Genomic DNA, 18,451 nt, shown 5'->3' with positions numbered 1-18,451 from the left:
AAGTAAGATTTATCGAAGACACTGCTTTATCATGTTTGCTGCTTACAATCATGCGCTGGGTGGTAGTAGCTGACATGTAAAAACAAAAAGGAGAACAGCAGCATGGGTTGTGCTTGGTGACACTGCGATTGCAAGCGACGGCTGCCATGTGATCAAGAATGGAATGAGTAAGATGCCCGTCGCGGTCACTGCCTGGGTGCCAGGGCAGCGCGCCCCTTCCTCAAGACATGAGTCGTGCCCAGCTCAGACTCTTACTTTTTACTTTTTACCTTTTAACCAGGAAAGGCCCCACTGAGCTATATAGCTCTTTTTCAGAAGCGACCTGGCCACAAATGATACCTAAACGAAGTGGCTCATTACGTGGAAATATACAGCTGTCAAATACTCTAAACGCGTGTTTCTAAACGTGGAGGGAAAACTCGGAGAAACACCCATGCGACAACGGGGAGTAAGAAGATGCAGACTCCAGGTATACAGCAGGCGTCAGGATAGGGATCGAACCCACGACCTCCTTCATACCAGGCGAGGGAGTTAACATCTCGCTACCGTGGTGCAAGGTACTCCTAACACCGATGCATCTTCATCCCCATGCCACCCCTTCTGTCATTGTCAATGCAAACGTATTCATTTTCATTTCCTGCTCATTATATTCAGTTATTTTTCAAATGTGCTCAACAAAATTCATGTTTTATAATTGTCTCATAGCCAATGGCACAGTCTTGACGAGATATTTAATTCCGTTTATTATTTCATCTATCATGCTTTCACGTCACGATTAAGAAGGCATCAGAATCATTTGGAAATAGAAATGTAGAATAATTCTGGGAGTGAATATAAGAGGTTTAAACAATACGGAGGCGTTCACGCAACTCCTGACTGCCCTGGCAGTGCTGCGGCGTGAGTGGAATGATGGCTGCAATGGGCCTGCGGAAAGTGCAGAATGGACACGTGGGAGGATCAAATCTGGCTGATAAAATTAACCAAGTCACTCCAGCTCCCCCCTAAAATGATAAGTGAGGTCAGCGTACTCTACAAGAGCCGTCCGCTGAGATTTTCCACACTCGGCTCTGGGGCTAAATGGAAGAGTGGTTCCATTAGCGCTCAATTTGGAAGGACATACCAGGTGCTGCAGAATCACAGGAAGAATGTATTAATATTTTTCTTTGGGCACGTTACAGGGGACGGCATTAACCTTAGCAGGCCTCAAGTTAATAGGGTGTGAAATCAGAGGCTCCATTTGAAGGGGCAGTGCCCTGCTGTGGCCACACTCATGCCCTGCCCTCCTGCGTCGAGCGCTGAGAAGACTCAAGGCACCTCCAGGTGACATGGGTGCACGGACTGAGCGCAGGGTGGCTTCGTTGGCGCCTCATCCTCGTACTACCACCGCGCCCACGCCTCGGTGCTCACTTTGTTTCGCACTGCCTCCTGCTGGGGTTTAAATCGCGTGAGTTAAGGTGCCGTACAGGAATCATACATTAATGCAGGTTGTATTCAGCCTTGATAACTGTGCACTTTCATGGTGTACACTTTTTATACATGGCTCAAAAAAGATTTGCGTTGCGTTAATGAAAAAAAGAGTATAGATTGCAACATAGAAGCTGCTATATTTTATCCCATCAACCTGCATTTGAACAATTTAGAATGTATGTGAATAACTAGTCCTGGTTTAGCATATGATAGATACCTGCATTTTTATTCTTGGAACTGCCAAGTAGCTGGGCAGCGGTGGTGCACGCCTGTAATACAGCACTGTGGACTTGTGAAGCTGCCTTCCTGTGGGCGAGGTGCCCAACCATGGCTCACCAGGAGGTGGTACAGCAAATGTGGACTCCGTCTGTATGGGACAGAATGTTGCTCCCGAGCTCGCGTGGGTTTCAACAAGGTAAACACTGATTATAATTATTCTTTGGGTCTTTCGGTAAAGTCACGTAGATAGGTTACGATTAATGTATTTTTGCTTACTTTATTTTTATTAATCTGAACCTATCTACGTGACTTTACCGAAAGAACCAAAGAATATGAATTCCTGCAGTCACGAAAGCTTTAAGTCACTGATTATAATTGTACGATAACACCTTAATATATCGAGGACCTCAGACCTTGGGGGGACGGGTGAATTGGCGCCGGGTGCCCACGTGGCTTCTTTTCCTGCTAGTCTGTGATTCCTCGCGCCTCTGAGACGTTCTCTCTTTCTCTTCGAGAGCGAGCGAATGCTGTGCGCGTTACAAGTTGAAATTATTATACCATACCCTGCCACGAAACATGCCATGCCCTCTTCAGCCACAGATTGTACAACGATGATATGCTTTGTTGAAGCAAATAATGTGAAAATGTTCTCTTCCTTGCCCTAAAATATTGATGCCCATCAACATTAGAGCGTTTGAGAATCACTAATATATTAGTCACTAACACAGGGATGATTCAACTTTGTACGTACATAGCAGTATATGGCGTATACGCTTTGCATTTACGAAGCGATAACCCACGTGTCTGTCCTCGAGCAGGAAACCATCGTGCTGTTATATTTTTTTCTGTAATCAAACTGTGTGATCACTGAAACCCTAACAATAAAACATCATACTCTACGCGCATTGACACAGCACACGGTGATAAACTGTGCACACTGCATGTGTATGGGTCCTGTATATATAAGTGACTTCCTGATGTCGAGAAGAGGGGAAAAAAACCAGGTAGCAGAGAGAGCAGTAGATCACAGAAGGCAAAGACAATATTACACGAGACACGCATCAGTGCCTAGAAAATGGCTGCTCAGCATTTCACATGTCCTGTGATTTTAAAACTATTTTAACAGCAGCACAATAAAACATAAATTATCTACAACCCATCATGCCTGCCCCTGCCCCCTGCCATCATAAAACCATATGCCAAGCACTGCAAATTTGAGCGACGTTATGTGCATATAATATAACTGACTTTCTCCCCAGACATCAATTTGTCTGCGTAAATTTGAGGCACTGGTGGAGCCGCTTTGGGATGCGTGCACCGACGTCAGGAGGGAGCTCCTCCATCCATCATCTCGGCGCTTGGAGCACCGAGTGTTCCAACACCCCCCCCCCACACACGCGGCCACGCTTGCCTTGCGTGCACCAACCGACTCCGCACGTCTGCACGTTGCATTTCAGCTCGTGAGACCAAAGCATTTCACTTTTTTTTGTCGCTTTCAGACGCGCTTCCGCGGCCGTCTGGACAGTTCTGCATTCCGATATTCGGAAGTCACTGGAGGAGCGATGCACTTTTAAATCGCCTAGATTAACAAACTCATTTCTTTATACTGTAACTGCTTTTTGTGTTTAGTTTGTTGTCCTTCCCCCTACGATTAGTACGGCTGACTGCGTACGGTACGAAATAAGTTCAACATACATACAACGTGTAAGAGGGCGCCATGGGCTCACAACTGCGCATTACATCAGCCACCCAACCCCGACTCCAATACAGCGACTTCTTTTACACAGTGGCCACGTTCACTGCGCATCCATCGTGTGCACGTGCAAACACTGGTTTCGTGAGAGCAATTGTATATTTAATGCGATTAAATTGTATTCAACGTGTGTATGTTACTTCATAATATGTATATTTAACATTTGCATAATGTGATATAAATTAAATGCATTGTTGGTCTATTAAAAAAGAAATACCTATTCACGTAATGGTTAATGGTGCAAGGGTCACAGTAATTAGCCCATGTTACAATGGCAAGCCCCACTCAGGGCCAGACCCATTAGGGCCCCACCGATTGGCAGGACAGGAGCAGAGCGGGCAGCACGCTGATGGAAATCGTGTCTTTATTCACCTGGGAAAAAGCTCTGCCACCCGTCAATTGCAATTTTGTGCTTGCAAATGCAAATTATTGAAATTACTCGCTTTGCTTGTATCAGTCTGGGATCCGTCGTTGGCCTCATTCTATCCATCAGCCAACCGGAGTGGCCCAGTACTGTGTGTGGGGGGGGGGGCTCGATCTCGGCTCCATTGGGCTCATGGAGCTCGTGGAGCAGCTCACCTCTCAGCCACTCACGCCACTTGCTGGGAGTCCTTGGGATGTGTCTCTTTGGTGTCGGCGGGATATATGTCTGGTGTCAGTGAGACGTTGTAAGTTGGTGGGATTTATCTGCCTGTTATTTATGAGATGTCTGTTTATTAACAAGCCTGGTGTCAGTATGCTCAATATTAATTGTATCTTTGGGACTGTTTTTTTCTGGTGTTTTTTTTGTATCAGTGGCACATGTCTGATGGCAGGGCATGGTGTGTCTGGCGTTTGTTTGATGTCACGAGGCTGTGGAAGTGTCTGGTGTCTGGTTTTCTGTGATTGTTACAGCCTTTAAAGGGAAGGATTCTGTTTATGGGTATCCTCAAATGTACTGGTGGTGTTGACACTGCAAAGGGATTCCCACATGGCCACAACTTCGATAAAAGAGCTCAAAATATAACTGTTATCGGAAAAGGGTGTTTCTCAGCACGAAATAATAATAAAACATGAGTGCCGTGAGTTAATTTTATCTCATGGATCAATGCTTGCCAGCCTGATGGAACTAAATAATCTTTCACTGAATACTTTGTGTTATCCACAATCCACACCAACAAAGCAAAAGATAGTATACAACTCCGCAAGGCACCACCAGGTGTGCAGACGCATCGGCAGCCTCCACCTACTCGGAGACACCTCCGGGCAAAGGCAGCCAATCAACTCTTCAAATCCACTCTAGATTTGAAGTTTCGTGACTGCAAGGATCCATATTCTTTGGTTCTTTCGGTAAAGTCATGGAGGTGAAAAAAGAAAAAAATGTATATATTTATTTATAAATTTATTTGTAAATAAATGTATTTACTTTTTTCTTCTTGGATCTTTCGGTAAAGTCACGTAGAAGGGAAGTAATAAAATAATAAAAATAAAACATAATAAAATAATTCTCACGACGTTTCGGCCACAACGCAAGCAGTCGTCTTCAGGTGGAGAACAGGTCTGTCAAGTAGACAGTCTGAATGTCACGCTCCAGGCTTGGAGCGACTATTTATGTTTTATTTTTATTATTTAATTACTTCCCTTCTACGTGACTTTACCGAAAGAACCAAGAAGATGAATCCCTACAGTCACGAAAGCTTTAAATCGCAATGTATTTACTTTTTTTTTAATTTGTTCACCTACGTGACTTTACCGAAAGAACCAAAGAATACAGCCAATCAAGCCACTCCTGCAGGCGTTGTTGCTCCTGCAATCAACACGGTTATTGAACCCGTATTTGGCTGTTACAAAGCTGAATTGTCCATGATTCATTATGCGGTCTTGTGTGTTAATGTCCCTTTGTGATAATGCCGAATATTGTTTGCTATGCTGTGCTTTAACACTGCCACAGCAGCGGCAACAACACAAATTCAGAGCTTGGCTTACAAACCGAATTACATCAAGGCACTGCCAATAAAGTCAAATAGAACCTTGGCATTTCGCACACACCACCATAGGTTCACATACAAATTCAGGCAAAGCAAAGCGAATGATTTATCTTTGCCCTGTAGAGGCCAGAACGCCGTGTTATTGCAACCACCTCCCATAAAACCATACACAGGAAAACACAATGCACAATTAATAACACGCAACACAGAATACGCAATGGAGCAATGTGCAATGAATGACAAGAACATTCTACCTGAGGCAATCTACTGTTTGGCCTCCGTTCACCGGGTTTCCAATACTTATGGGGAAGGAAAAATACCCCATTCTCATCGCAATGTAGTTCGTGCACATTGATTTAGACAAGGCTAAGGGGGAAAGCCCCAATAAGGCGGGGGGGGGGGCAGATTCGAGAACGGACGATTTCGTATTGCACCAAGCCCGACCAACGAGACCCGGAACCTAAAAACCCGGACCGCGTTTCCCCCTTGTGGCGTTTCCCGTCTCTCCCCGCGCACCGTACCCCTCACTTCCGGAAACATGGCCGTCTCCACGAGCACGAGGAGCGGAGTTGGGAACGATCCACGAGGTGAGGGAGAGAGAGACGAGAGAGAGAGGTGACGAGGTGGGAGAGAGGAGGCGGGGTGGGGTGGGGGGGAGGAGACGAGGTGAGGGAGAGGAGACGGGGTGAGGAAGAGAGAGACGAGGTGGGGGGGAGAGGGTGAGGTGGGGGGGAGAGGGTGAGGTGAGGAAGAGAGAGACGAGGTGGGGGGGGAGCGGGTGAGGTGGGGGGGGAGAGGGTGAGGTGGGGGGGAGAGGGTGAGGTGGGGGGGGAGAGGGTGAGGTGGGGGGGGAGAGGGTGAGGTGGGGGGGGAGAGGGTGAGGTGGGGGGGAGAGGGTGAGGTGGGGGGGAGACGGTGAGGTGGGGGGGAGACGGTGAGGTGGGGGGGAGACGGTGAGGTGGGGGGGGAGACGGTGAGGTGGGGGGGAGACGGTGAGGTGGGGGGGGAGACGGTGAGGTGGGGGGGAGACGGTGAGGTGGGGGGGAGACGGTGAGGTGGGGGGGGAGAGGGTGAGGTGGGGGGGAGACGGTGAGGTGGGGGGGGAGAGGGTGAGGTGGGGGGGAGACGGTGAGGTGGGGGGGAGACGGTGAGGTGGGGGGGAGACGGTGAGGTGGGGGGGGAGACGGTGAGGTGGGGGGGAGACGGTGAGGTGGGGGGGGGAGACGGTGAGGTGGGGGGGAGACGGTGAGGTGGGGGGGAGACGGTGAGGTGGGGGGGAGACGGTGAGGTGGGGGGGAGACGGTGAGGTGGGGGGGAGACGGTGAGGTGGGGGGGAGACGGTGGAGGTGGGGGAGACGGAGGAGGTGGGGGAGACGGAGGAGGTGGGGTGGGGGGGAGACGAGGTGAGGGAGACGAGGTGGGGGGGAGGAGACGAGGTGAGGGAGACGAGGTGGTGGGGGAGGAGACGAGGTGGGGGGAGGAGACGAGGTGGGGGGAGGAGACGAGGTGGGGGGAGGAGACGAGGTGGGGGGAGGAGACGAGGTGGGGGGAGGAGACGAGGTGGGGGGAGGAGACGAGGTGGGGGGAGGAGACGAGGTGGGGGGAGGAGACGAGGTGGGGGGAGGAGACGAGGTGGGGGGAGGAGACGAGGTGGGGGGAGGAGACGAGGTGGGGGAGACGAGGTGGGGGAGACGAGGTGGGGGAGACGAGGTGAGGGAGACGAGGTGGGGGAGACGAGGTGGGGGAGACGAGGTGGTGGGGGAGGAGACGAGGTGAGGGAGACGAGGTGGGGGAGACGAGGTGGGGGATGTAGAGTCGACAATATGGAGGAGGGAGAGGAGTACGAGATGTGTGGGATTGAGAGAATGTGAGGTGTGGGTAGAAAACAAATGAGGGGATGAATGCCGATGTGCTGAAAAGAGGTGGGCGAGGGCTACAGGGGGAGAGGGGCGGGTGATCGAAGAGGTGAGAAGACGCGAGGTGAGCGTTGGGGAAAGCGAAACATCTTCATCGGGATGTTCCGCGCTCGACACGTAGCTGAGTTGGGGTCCTCTGTTGCTTCTCACTCCCGCTACGGGGCCGGGGGCGTGATGAGGCGATCGAGCCCGTCCTCCTCCCCTAGACACGAACAATGCGGACGGCGCACCACGGGCGCTCTTGGCATTGCCGTGTGGTTGTTCGTCCAATGGGTGGCGCCATTCGTCAACGATTGCAGTAGCAGCGCGCCGTTCCAGTGTTAACGTTTGTCTTGTGAATGCAGAACCCAAGCCGTGCAGCCCTGACCACCAGGAGGAGGATCATGAGGAGCTGGACCAGGAGGAGAAGGTGGACCAAGAGGAACTGGATGCAGCCTCGGACGCTGGGAGCGACGCCGAGGACGCTGGGGATGCAGACGCAAGTGATAATGAAGATGAGAGCAACGATTTGGAAACAACTGACGATGGGCCCTCTGGCTGGGCTGATGCTATGGCCAAGATCCTGAACAAGAAAATACCTCAAAGTAAACCAGCTATTCTCGTGAAAAGCAAAGACATTGAAAAGGCAAAGGAAGAGGAAAAGGAGCAGCGAGAAAAGCTGAGAAAACAGGTAACGGGTTTTTATCTTTTTAACCGATATTGGAATGAATTGGTTACATTTGCCCTTTGTTTTTACCCAGACAAATTCAACAAGTTAGCTTTCTATAAATGTCACGGTTGATATTCCATCAATGCAATGTTTTCTTTATTTCTAAGCAGGTGGAAACTCATTAGCGTAAAATGAAACGGCAGTGGTCATTTAACGTCTTTTGCAGATTGAAAAGCAGCAGCAGTGGGAGGAGATGTGCCGGATGAAGCCCGACGCCACCAAGGACCGCGACCGAGAGCGCAATCTGCAGAGAGTGGCCACCAGGTGTGCAGGCGCATCGGCAGCCGCCTCCTCGCAGACACCTCCGGGCAAAGGCAGCCAATCAATTCTAGATTTGAAGCTTTCGTGACTGCAAGGATCCATATTCTTTGGTTCTTTCGGTAAAGTCACGTAGGTAAAAAAATGTAACATTAATACAGCATACAGCAAGCGTGCTGTGACGGTTCCACCTGAAGACGGAAGCTTGTGTTGCCTCCAAAACGTCGTGATTTTTATTTAATTTGTATCTTATTTTACTTTTATTAATTTAAAAAATTTTACCTACGTGACTTTACCGAAAAAACCTAAGATTATTTTTTGTTAAATAAATACAAGTATTTTTTTTATTTTATTTTTTCACCTACGTAACTTTACCGAAAGAACCAAAGAATACAGCCAATAAAGTCACTCCTGCAGGCTGTGTTACTCCCGCAAGCCGCTTTCTTCGAGAGGCCTACGTTTATCTGCTGTTGAACTGTGGGCGAAGTCGTTATCGTCATTTTGTTGTGCAGAAACAAAATGACAAGTGCCTCCCCAGGTTAATTTGGGTTTGTCTCAGGAATGCAAAGGAAGCTTTGTATGTTAAAATGAGCATATTTCAAGTTCATAAATGTGTTTTTGTTCTGAAGCATGCTTTTCGCAATTAAGGAGTGATTTAATAGCATATGTAGTGTGAAGTGTGCTTGTGGTTAACCTGTTCTTATATAGAGGTCAGATTGTACTCATTGACTTAGGGCCCTTTGTATACATGCGTGACATATAATCCTGTATTCATAAAGTATATAGTAATCAGTTGTTCAACTCAAGGAGGTTGAAGACAAACACAGCATTTGTTAAATGTGAGCAACAGGATTCCTGCAAGTACTTGTATGTGAAGCTGGTGTGGGATATGTACTGTATGTTATAGATGATGACTAATAAGATACATTTCAGTGACTTGGCATCCACTCTTGTGGCAGGGATTTGTTTGGGGTCTATTTTGCTTACAAAACACTACTCTGACCCTTGTGACCTCTTCCACCGTGCCTCACGACAAGGAGAAACGAATCACCCCCCCCCCCCCCTTAGCTAGCCATTATTGCTTTGGAAACTGGTCCACGATTGGCTGTGATGCTGTGCAGTGGGTGGGACGATGATATGGTGATCGGCTGGATTGGAGTAGAAGCAGCTGTACAAACACAACAGCCTTCGATGGTTCAATGGCTCACTTTTCTTGGGCATTCAGGTTCACGTGAAATATTGGTCAGAAACCTGAAAGGTTTTCCCAATGTATGCAGAAACTCTCTGACCAGCGCACGGTATGGTCCTGTTTGCATGGAATGCCACGCTAGCCACGCCGCCAAGTAGCCACGGTGAGCCCCGGTCTTCCAGGCACGCAGTCATCATGTGCTCACCCGACAAGGCCAAGTGGTCCCGACAGGCTCCTCGAGACGTAACATGAATCTTTTGAAAGCAGTGCCCATTTGGTTGTATGTCCAATCAATATAAAAGAGCGGGGCATAATAGGTGTGTTAGTTTTGGTTGTTAAATGGGGCCACTTGCAGTTTCAGATGTTGTGGACAGTACATTTTTACAATCTGTTACGTAACAATGAGATGGAAAAAAAAATGGAAAAATGTCGGGATTTCTTGAAGCTGGTTTTGGTATGTTTCAAGTAAATATAAAATACTTTGTGGAAAATGTAGCACACGTGGGGGTGGGCACAGCGTTGGGGCCTGCTGCCCACCACAGTCGGCAGGTTTCCTCAGCTTTTTTTAAACGTTTAACCAAAGGGACTTTTCATGGAACTCATATTGAATACTGTACTTTGCTTGAGGTATCATTACTGCAATGCAGCTTCAGATATTTCTGTAATGGTATATACTGTTGTCGTTCATGAATTAATACGGCATTTTTAAAAAGTATGCAGGAAAGATTAATAATGTATAACTGCACTGATATTAGGAGTGCAAACATTTTTCCACAATTTATCTGAGCAATGCTCTGGTTCCCATCAACCCCTCCGCATCTCGAAGGTGTCCTGCTTTTCTTTGAGAACGCCATCAGCATTCGGCGCGGGACCTTCCGCGAAGTGAAATGAATGCGATTCATCTCTGAAACGTTGCGCCGACCGCAGTAGCCGTAGCTGAGCTCTTGGATGCATCATCATCATCACTCTGAACAAAATGCTTAAGAGATGTGTCACTGTGAAAAGCTGGGAATCTTTCAATCTTTTTTTCAGCGCGGATGATAATAATAATAGTGGCGATGTGGTAACGATGACGCACTTGTTTGTCCCGTGCTGTATCAGGGGCGTGGTGACGCTCTTCAATGCTGTGCGAAAACACCAAAAGGGAATGGGGAAAAAAGTGAAAGAAGCCGGCGGTCTTGAGCGCAAGAGAGCCAAGGTGCTCTCCTCCGTCACCAAGAAGGACTTCATCAGCATGCTGCGGGGCGAGGAGGACGCGACACTTACACGCACGGGCCCCGGCCGCACAGCCCCACAGGTAAGGGCCCTGATCTCCATGAGCATGGGGCACCCAGAGGCAGCCTCTGCTCCCACCTCCACCTCCCGCTCCTTCCATCGGCCTGGCCAACATACGCAAAGGCAAGGAAAGCAGCCCCGTAGACTAAATAATGCAAGTTAAAAATGTGCTCTCGTTGCAGTGGTGCTCTCTATGGAATATTTGTGGTTGTTTAAAAAAAAAGGAAGGGAACAAAATATGAGACGCTCGGAATTAAACGCTGGCCACCAGTGTCGGAGAAGAAAGGTTCATTCGCTCCCTGGAGGCACCAGGAGCACTGTCACGTGTTCAGATGATGGGGTGTCCCGTGTTGGGTGTAGTTTGGTGTACACCAGGACCCTTGGTGACAAGGTTGGGTGGCTGAACGAGATGATGTTCTACTGTTCATGAGAATCGGGCTTCGTTTGGGGGAGTCTGGTTTGAGTTTTCTGTCAATACCCCACTCCTCCTACCCATGCTTAGTGCTTCAGAGGCGCGGTGTCTTTTGTTTTGCGGAGGAGGGAAATATCATGTAACGGGTTTCAAGACAAAACATCTATACATCATCTGCGGTGTGACACTATAAACCAAATGGTATTTATTAGAGACGCATAAAGGAATAATACAAACCGTAAGGAGGCAGTGACAACATGTATGCTTGAGTAACATTTCGTGATTAAAACACAACTTACAACTATGCGGCGGACTGGGCTTGTGCAGCGCCCGAGAGTGCTCGCACCGCTGGGTCACACGCTGCCTGTGAGTGAGCTCCGCTGTGGGGGGGCTTCGAGAGACCGTGTCGTGTTTAGTCGCTGTAGCTGCACGTGCCGCTGGGTACGTGAGCAAACTGCGACTTTTACACTTGCAGCGAAATGCAGAAATTATTGGGACTTGGCAATTTTTATGAATGCTTGAGCTGTGTTTGCTTGCTTGCAAGCAGATTCAAACATTAACATAAGTACATTCATCTGCTGCAGCCAAACATAGCCCATGGCCAGCCTGGAATTTGCACTATTCAACCTCAGCTCTGGGAACTGGGAGTTGGTTAAATATAGTAACCTAACCATTCAGGACAATAAATCCTGCCCTTTTCTAATGATAACTAGAGACCAAAACAAAATGTCTTACGCTCGGGGTGTGCTTAAAGGAAAATAATCAAATACGAAATAAACGCCTGAGATTAACACTGGAGACATACTGTCACCACTGTGGTCAACACAGGAAGTGGAGGTTTGTGTTCAGTGGTTTACGCTTTTAATGGCAATCATTCTTTAAGTCACATTTCACAACAAAGTCAAGTAGAGTTACATTACACGGGTTTCCTCCAGAGTGGGCTGCTGTTAAAGAACCTCTTGAAACAAACAAGGATGGAGCCTCACTGCACAGTCATCCTGGGTGAGCCCGGCTCTGTCTGATGCTCAAGCCGTGTTTGATTTGACGGTCGGCCGGCGCTTTCATCGGAGGCAACCGCAGGGCTGTGGAGCTTAACAGAGGCTGTAATCATGTCTGTGATGAAGAGGGCTGCGGGGGACAGCGTAGGTGGGTGGCTTCTGATTTATGGTTGTAGAGGTTGGCTCTTGTAGACAAACCCCACCCAGGGCCTCCCCCAGCCTGCTGCTACTTCCATTGAGTGCTGGCGCCGGAAGGGAAGCTGCCCTGCACCTCACCCAGCGAGCTCTCGTCACCCATCGTGCTGCTTCACGTTCCTCGCATTTCGAGTGCATTTGGCTTCCAAGGAAGCACAGTGCAGGCAACTCGAGGGTGCGCGGCTCTTGATGGTGACCAGCAGCAGCTGCTGCGGGGCCGCCTTGGCCTCAGCCACAGTGCTGCCCACACGCTGAGGCATGAAGCCACGGACTTTGCTCAATGAGAGCCAATAAAAACATTTCGCGACTGATTTTATTTCAGCATAAAGTAATGCAGCGTGTCCAGAAATGGGGTGAAACCACCTCTTCCGCCAGTCTCCGAGAAGCCTACGTCACGGCTTGACTGACATCCTCTCCTCGTGCGAGTCGGCACTTTTTTGAGTCTTGAGTTGAGGATGGAGGTGACCGTGCGGGGGGGGGGGGGTTGGTCGCCTACGCACGGTGCTGCGATTCGCACATGGGACCACATTTGTCACTGAGGTTGCCGAGAAACACTTAGGAGGTATCTGCCGGCTTATTCTGGCTGTTTAGGCTCCGCCTGGGTAGAAAGTCCCCCTGGGTGGGTGGGTGGATGCATGCATCCAGCCGACGATTCATTCCAGAAATAGTTTGGAATTATTAGAACCCAAATTTGGTTACATTTTTTTAATGTAATAAATTATCATATTTATTCAAAAGCGTTCCTGGGTTAAGACACTTTTCAGGCAGACCGTGCATTGGGACCTTTTGGTGAAATTTTAAGGAGTGTTTTACAAAGAGATTACGAGAGTGCCTGGATAGAATCCACACGAGCAAAGACAATATTCAAAGATCTCCACAGACTGGTTCACAATCCCACCTGCTGTACTGCCATCTATTGGCCACCTTGCAGTCTAGTGGGTTTAACAAATCAATACAATCCATGAACTTTTGCCTCCATAGAATTGGATCACTAGAATATCTCACGATGTCTGGTAATATGAATAATGCTACATGGTAAATGTATTTGCTAAATCGAATTTTGCCATATTTCTGCAGTCTTAATAGAAAACGAAGCGCTGACAGAACTGATGTTAACATAAACCAAACATGTTGGCTATTGCGCTAACAATCAATTACTATTTGTGTGTGAAAAATGAGGAGAGCAAAGTTTCAATAGGCTGTGAGAGCGTGCTGTGTTTACACTCAGAAGGGGGTGAGCAGACACGCATGTATGTCTTTATTATTCTCCACAAGAGATCAGCAGAATGAAAGAGAAACAAAATAGTTGGAAAGATTTGAGTTTTGCTTTCTTTACACAGAGGGGTTTTTGAGCCGAGCAGCCCCGGCCCCGTTTCCCTGGAGGAGCTGGGCTGGCATCTCGGTGGGCTGTGATCAAATATTTGTGCAAACGGAGTTTGAAAGGCTCGCCTGTGCCGTGGCTGGGTCGCAGATGGGAGTGATTACCGGCTGGAGGGCTGCCAAGAGCCGCGCACCCCCTCCCGGACTTGCACCGCCCACACAAGCCTGCCCTCCTAGCACACACACACAAGCCTGCCCTCCTAGCACACACACGCAAACCTGCCATCCTAGCACACACACACACAAGCCTGCCCTCCTAGCACACACGCCTGCCCTCCTAGCACACACACACACAAACCTGCCCTCCTAGCACACACACACACACAAGCCTGCCCTCCTAGCACACACACACACAAACCTGCCCTCCTAGCACACACACACACAAACCTGCCCTCCTAGCACACACACACAAACCTGCCCTCCTAGCACACACACACACAAGCCTGCCCTCCTAGCACACACACACACAAACCTGCCCTCCTAGCACACACACACACAAGCCTGCCCTCCGAGCACACACACGCCTGCCCTCCTAGCACACACACACAAACCTGCCCTCCTAGCACACACACACAAGCCTGCCCTCCTAGCACACACACACAAACCTGCCCTCCTAGCACACACACACACACAAGCCTGCCCTCCTAGCACACACACACAAACCTGCCCTCCTAGCACACATATACACACACACAAGCCTGCCCTCCTAGCACACACACACACAAGCCTGCCCTCCTAGCACACACACACAAACCTGCCCTCCTAGCACACATATACACACACACAAGCCTGCCCTCCTAGCACACACACACAAACCTGCCCTCCTAGCACACATATACACACACACAAACCTGCCCTCCTAGCACACACACACACAAACCTGCCCTCCTAGCACACACACACAAACCTGCCCTCCTAGCACACACACGCACAAACCTGCCCTCCTAGCACACACACACACAAACCTGCCCTCCTAGCACACACACACAAGCCTGCCCTCCTAGCACACACACACACAAGCCTGCCCTCCTAGCACACACACACAAGCCTGCCCTCCTAGCACGCACACACACAAGCCTGCCCTCCTAGCACACACACACACACAAACCTGCCCTCCTAGCACACACACACACACAAGCCTGCCCTCCTAGCACACACACACACACACAAACCTGCCCTCCTAGCACACACACACAAACCTGCCCTCCTAGCACACACACACAAACCTGCCCTCCTAGCACGCACACACACAAGCCTGCCCTCCTAGCACGCACACACACAAGCCTGCCCTCCTAGCACACACACACAAGCCTGCCCTCCTAGCACACACACACAAACCTGCCCTCCTAGCACACACACACACACAAGCCTGCCCTCCTAGCACACACACACACACAAGCCTGCCCTCCTAGCACACACACACAAACAAGCCTGCCCTCCTAGCACACACACACAAGCCTGCCCACCTAGCACACACACACACACACAAGCCTGCCCTCCTAGCACACACACACAAGCCTGCCCTCCTAGCACACGCACACACACAAGCCTGCCCTCCTAGCACACACACACAAACCTGCCCTCCTAGCACACACACCCACACAAGCCTGCCCTCCTAGCACACACACACAAGCCTGCCCTCCTAGCACACACACACACACAAGCCTGCCCTCCTAGCACACACACACAAGCCTGCCCTCCTAGCACACACACACACAAGCCTACCCTCCTAGCACACACACACACACAAGCCTGCCCTCCTAGCACACACACACACAAACCTGCCCTCCTAGCACACACACACACAAGCCTGCCCTCCTAGCACACACACACACAAGCCTGCCCTCCTAGCACACACACACACAAGCCTGCCCTCCTAGCACACACACACAAGCCTGCCCTCCTAGCACACACACACACAAACCTGCCCTCCTAGCACACACACACAGAAGCCTGCCCTCCTAGCACACACACACACACAAACCTGCCCTCCTAGCACACACACACACAAGCCTGCCCTCCTAGCACACGCACACACACAAGCCTGCCCTCCTAGCACACACACACAAGCCTGCCCTCCTAGCACACACACACACATACAAACCTGCCCTCCTAGCACACACACACACAAGCCTGCCCTCCTAGCACACACACACACACAAGCCTACCCTCCTAGCACACACACACACACAAACCTGCCCTCCTAGCACACGCACACAAGACTCGCCTCTCCACGCACACACCCACGCAGGAGGCTGCCCTCTCGATAACACGCACACACACAGGAAGCTTCCCTTCCCAAACACCTACACAAAGGAGGCTGCCCTTTACACACATGCAGCTGCCCTGTACAGACACATGGGGCTGCCCCGATCGCCCTGAGCTGCCAATCGGTGGCGAGTGTAAGTCACGAGGTGGTGGGAGTCAGAAAGTCCCGTTAAAAGCGATGGTGCGGAGGCTGCATCAGCAGTCGGAGCACTTCCAAATAAATGGTGGGCAAATTTTTAGTGGCAAAAGTTTACTCCCTTTACTCTTGTATGTGCTCACTCCTGAGACTGAGCTTGTGTAGCTTTAATATTCAAGGGAATGATATCTTCAGACTGAACCATACAAGTCAACACTGGCATTTACAGTTTAACATGAAACAGGTAGTCCTCAGGTATTTTTAATTTAACTGGAAAATCTTGGTGGAGCCGCCCACGTGCTTGCAGACAGGGGATGAGCCAGACCATTGGGCACACAACCCCCGCAGTTGCAGCACTGACTTAAACGCGCCGGCCGGCCGACTGGCGGGGCAGGCGGCAGCCGCAGCCGGAAAAGCTGTGGGCCGGTGTTTGCCCTGGGTGAGCAGAGCATGGCCCCGTCGCACAGGCGACATTCCCTCGTGCACAATGCGGCTGCTGTGCCCTGCCCTGCCCATGGACCTGACCTCGCTGTCACTTAATTGAGCAAATGTGTTCCTTCCCCAGCGGGATTGGTTCGCGGCTGCTGTGGTTGCTGGTGCTGTGGCCGCTGTGGCCGTTGCGGTTGCTGCTGTCAAATCAATATTGGTTTTATCTGGGCCGGTGACGAGGCAGCGGTGTGCGATGAAATTCAACACATCCACGTTAGGAAGGGCGGCACCAAACTATTCATTTTCTCTTTAGGCAAAGAAAACATTAAAAAAGGAGAGGTTTATACTGCGATTAGGGGCGCTTATTTCGCAGGCACCGTTCAATGCAGCAGACGCATTCATACATTTCGGCAAGCTGCACAAAATTGTCAGAACTGCAATCTGTGCAGTAATAAAAATGTCCAAGCAATGTTTTCACTTTTTGGTTTAAACTTCCGTTCAGTTTTATGGGCATGGGGGGGTTTCGATTTTTGTGACATCGTAAAATGGAACACGGGTGAGCATTCACATCTCTTATGTCGTAGCTTTCTTCAGGTGGACATGGGCCAGTTAGGTACCTTGCCTGTTGGTCTAAAAGACACATCAATTTCCCCAACAGAGGCACACGGTTTTAAGTGTGGACTTGTGCTTGTGTGTGCTTGTGTGTGCTTGTGTGGCATGATCAGGCGGGTGAGCAGAGCGGGCCATCGTGGAACATCCTGCGAGAAGACTTCATGATGGGAGCCAAAATGAAAGACTGGGACAAGGAGAGCGTCAGCTCGGCGAGTGGAGGAGACGGGGAACCGATGGACGAGCTTGACAGCGACTCGGACTAGTGCGCACGGGGCCACGCTCGCGCACCCCAACCCACATCGTACGGCACTGCGAGATCTGCAATTCCTGCATCTACTTCATACCTGCGCAACAGTGTCTAACGGCCGTGTTTTAAAATACTGACAGTCGACACATTTCGCATTTCGGTTGGGTCTACCATGTTTCCCAGTTCTGTGTATATAAACAAAAAATAAACATTTTTGAGACATTTTCATTGCGAAAAGCGTTGACGGTGTTTGCATCGCTAGGTGTGAAGCGCAGCGGACGTGCTCGTGTGTGTGTGTGACCTGGCCAGTGGCGTGACTTCCTGTAAGTGCAGTCGCCACCAGTGTGTTTAGTGGTCGCACACTGAGCCTACAGACATAAGCCACTCCACCCAACCTCCAGTTATTAGTCACCATGCTCGCACTGTCTGCCTAAACACCTATGACAATGGGGATGGGTGTGTAGGGTCATCCTCACGGAAATAACAGGGCCCTCCCATGCAGTGGCGCCTAACCCTGGCCTCCAGGAACCGGCTGTTCGAGTGGCTGAGCCTTAATAAAGAGACCATCTTCAAAAGTCATGGGCAGGGCCTTGGCTCATGCTTTCTAAGACCATCTGTGCGTTATGTTCAGAGGAGCATGTGCTACTGTCGTGTAAACCTCACTGGGTAATGGTGGGAGTGTGCGGTGAAGGTTGTTGAAGTTGCTCTCGCAGTGATCTTGTTTGCATTGGTTGTGCATGTGGCAACCCCCTGCCCCTTTAAGCTAGATCATCAGTATCAAAGTAAGGCCAAATCCGAGGACGTCACATCTCGCCAACGATTTCTCCCTTCTGCCCAATTGACACGTGGCATCCAAGCCCCTAAGCTAATTGAAGCTCAAGACGACCTGCAAATAGGATCTCAATTTACACTCCAAAAATATTGAGTCAATTAAGTCATGCAATTGGCTTGTACTAGGGGAAGCATAATTGAGTGTTGCGACTTCAGGGGCATCCTGTATCGGGCCTTTTTTATATTTAGC

The 18,451-nt window shown here is 50.0% G+C and overlaps 1 protein-coding gene across 1 annotated transcript; it reads left to right on the top strand.

Annotated features, from left to right (window-relative positions):
- The first annotated feature begins 5,912 nt into the window (after nucleotides 1-5,912).
- On the top strand, nucleotides 5,913-17,652 carry RRP15 (ribosomal RNA processing 15 homolog). The gene is made up of 5 exons (XM_078857906.1): nucleotides 5,913-5,993; nucleotides 7,667-7,992; nucleotides 8,198-8,295; nucleotides 10,580-10,775; nucleotides 17,297-17,652. The coding sequence occupies exons 1-5, from the start codon at nucleotides 5,945-5,947 to the stop codon at nucleotides 17,444-17,446; spliced, it is 819 nt and encodes a 272-aa protein (XP_078714032.1). The 5' UTR covers nucleotides 5,913-5,944; the 3' UTR covers nucleotides 17,447-17,652.
- Nucleotides 17,653-18,451: the final 799 nt, after the last annotated feature.

The sequence above is a fragment of the Lampetra fluviatilis genome, chromosome 7 (genome assembly GCF_964198595.1).
Source record: "Lampetra fluviatilis chromosome 7, kcLamFluv1.1, whole genome shotgun sequence".
Classification (NCBI taxonomy): Eukaryota; Metazoa; Chordata; class Hyperoartia; order Petromyzontiformes; family Petromyzontidae; genus Lampetra; species Lampetra fluviatilis.
Note: the sequence above shows the minus strand (reverse complement) of the source record. Positions and strands in the feature narration are given on the sequence as shown.

Excerpts from the sequence above, each read along its gene's own strand:
- RRP15 (XM_078857906.1), top strand. The coding sequence starts at position 5,945 with ATGGCCGTCTCCACGAGCACGAGGAGCGGAGTTGGGAACGATCCACGA. Across the intron at positions 8,296-10,579 it reads CTGCAGAGAGTGGCCACCAG|GGGCGTGGTGACGCTCTTCA; the intron begins GTGTGCAGGCGC and ends GTGCTGTATCAG. Across the intron at positions 10,776-17,296 it reads CCGGCCGCACAGCCCCACAG|GCGGGTGAGCAGAGCGGGCC; the intron begins GTAAGGGCCCTG and ends TGGCATGATCAG.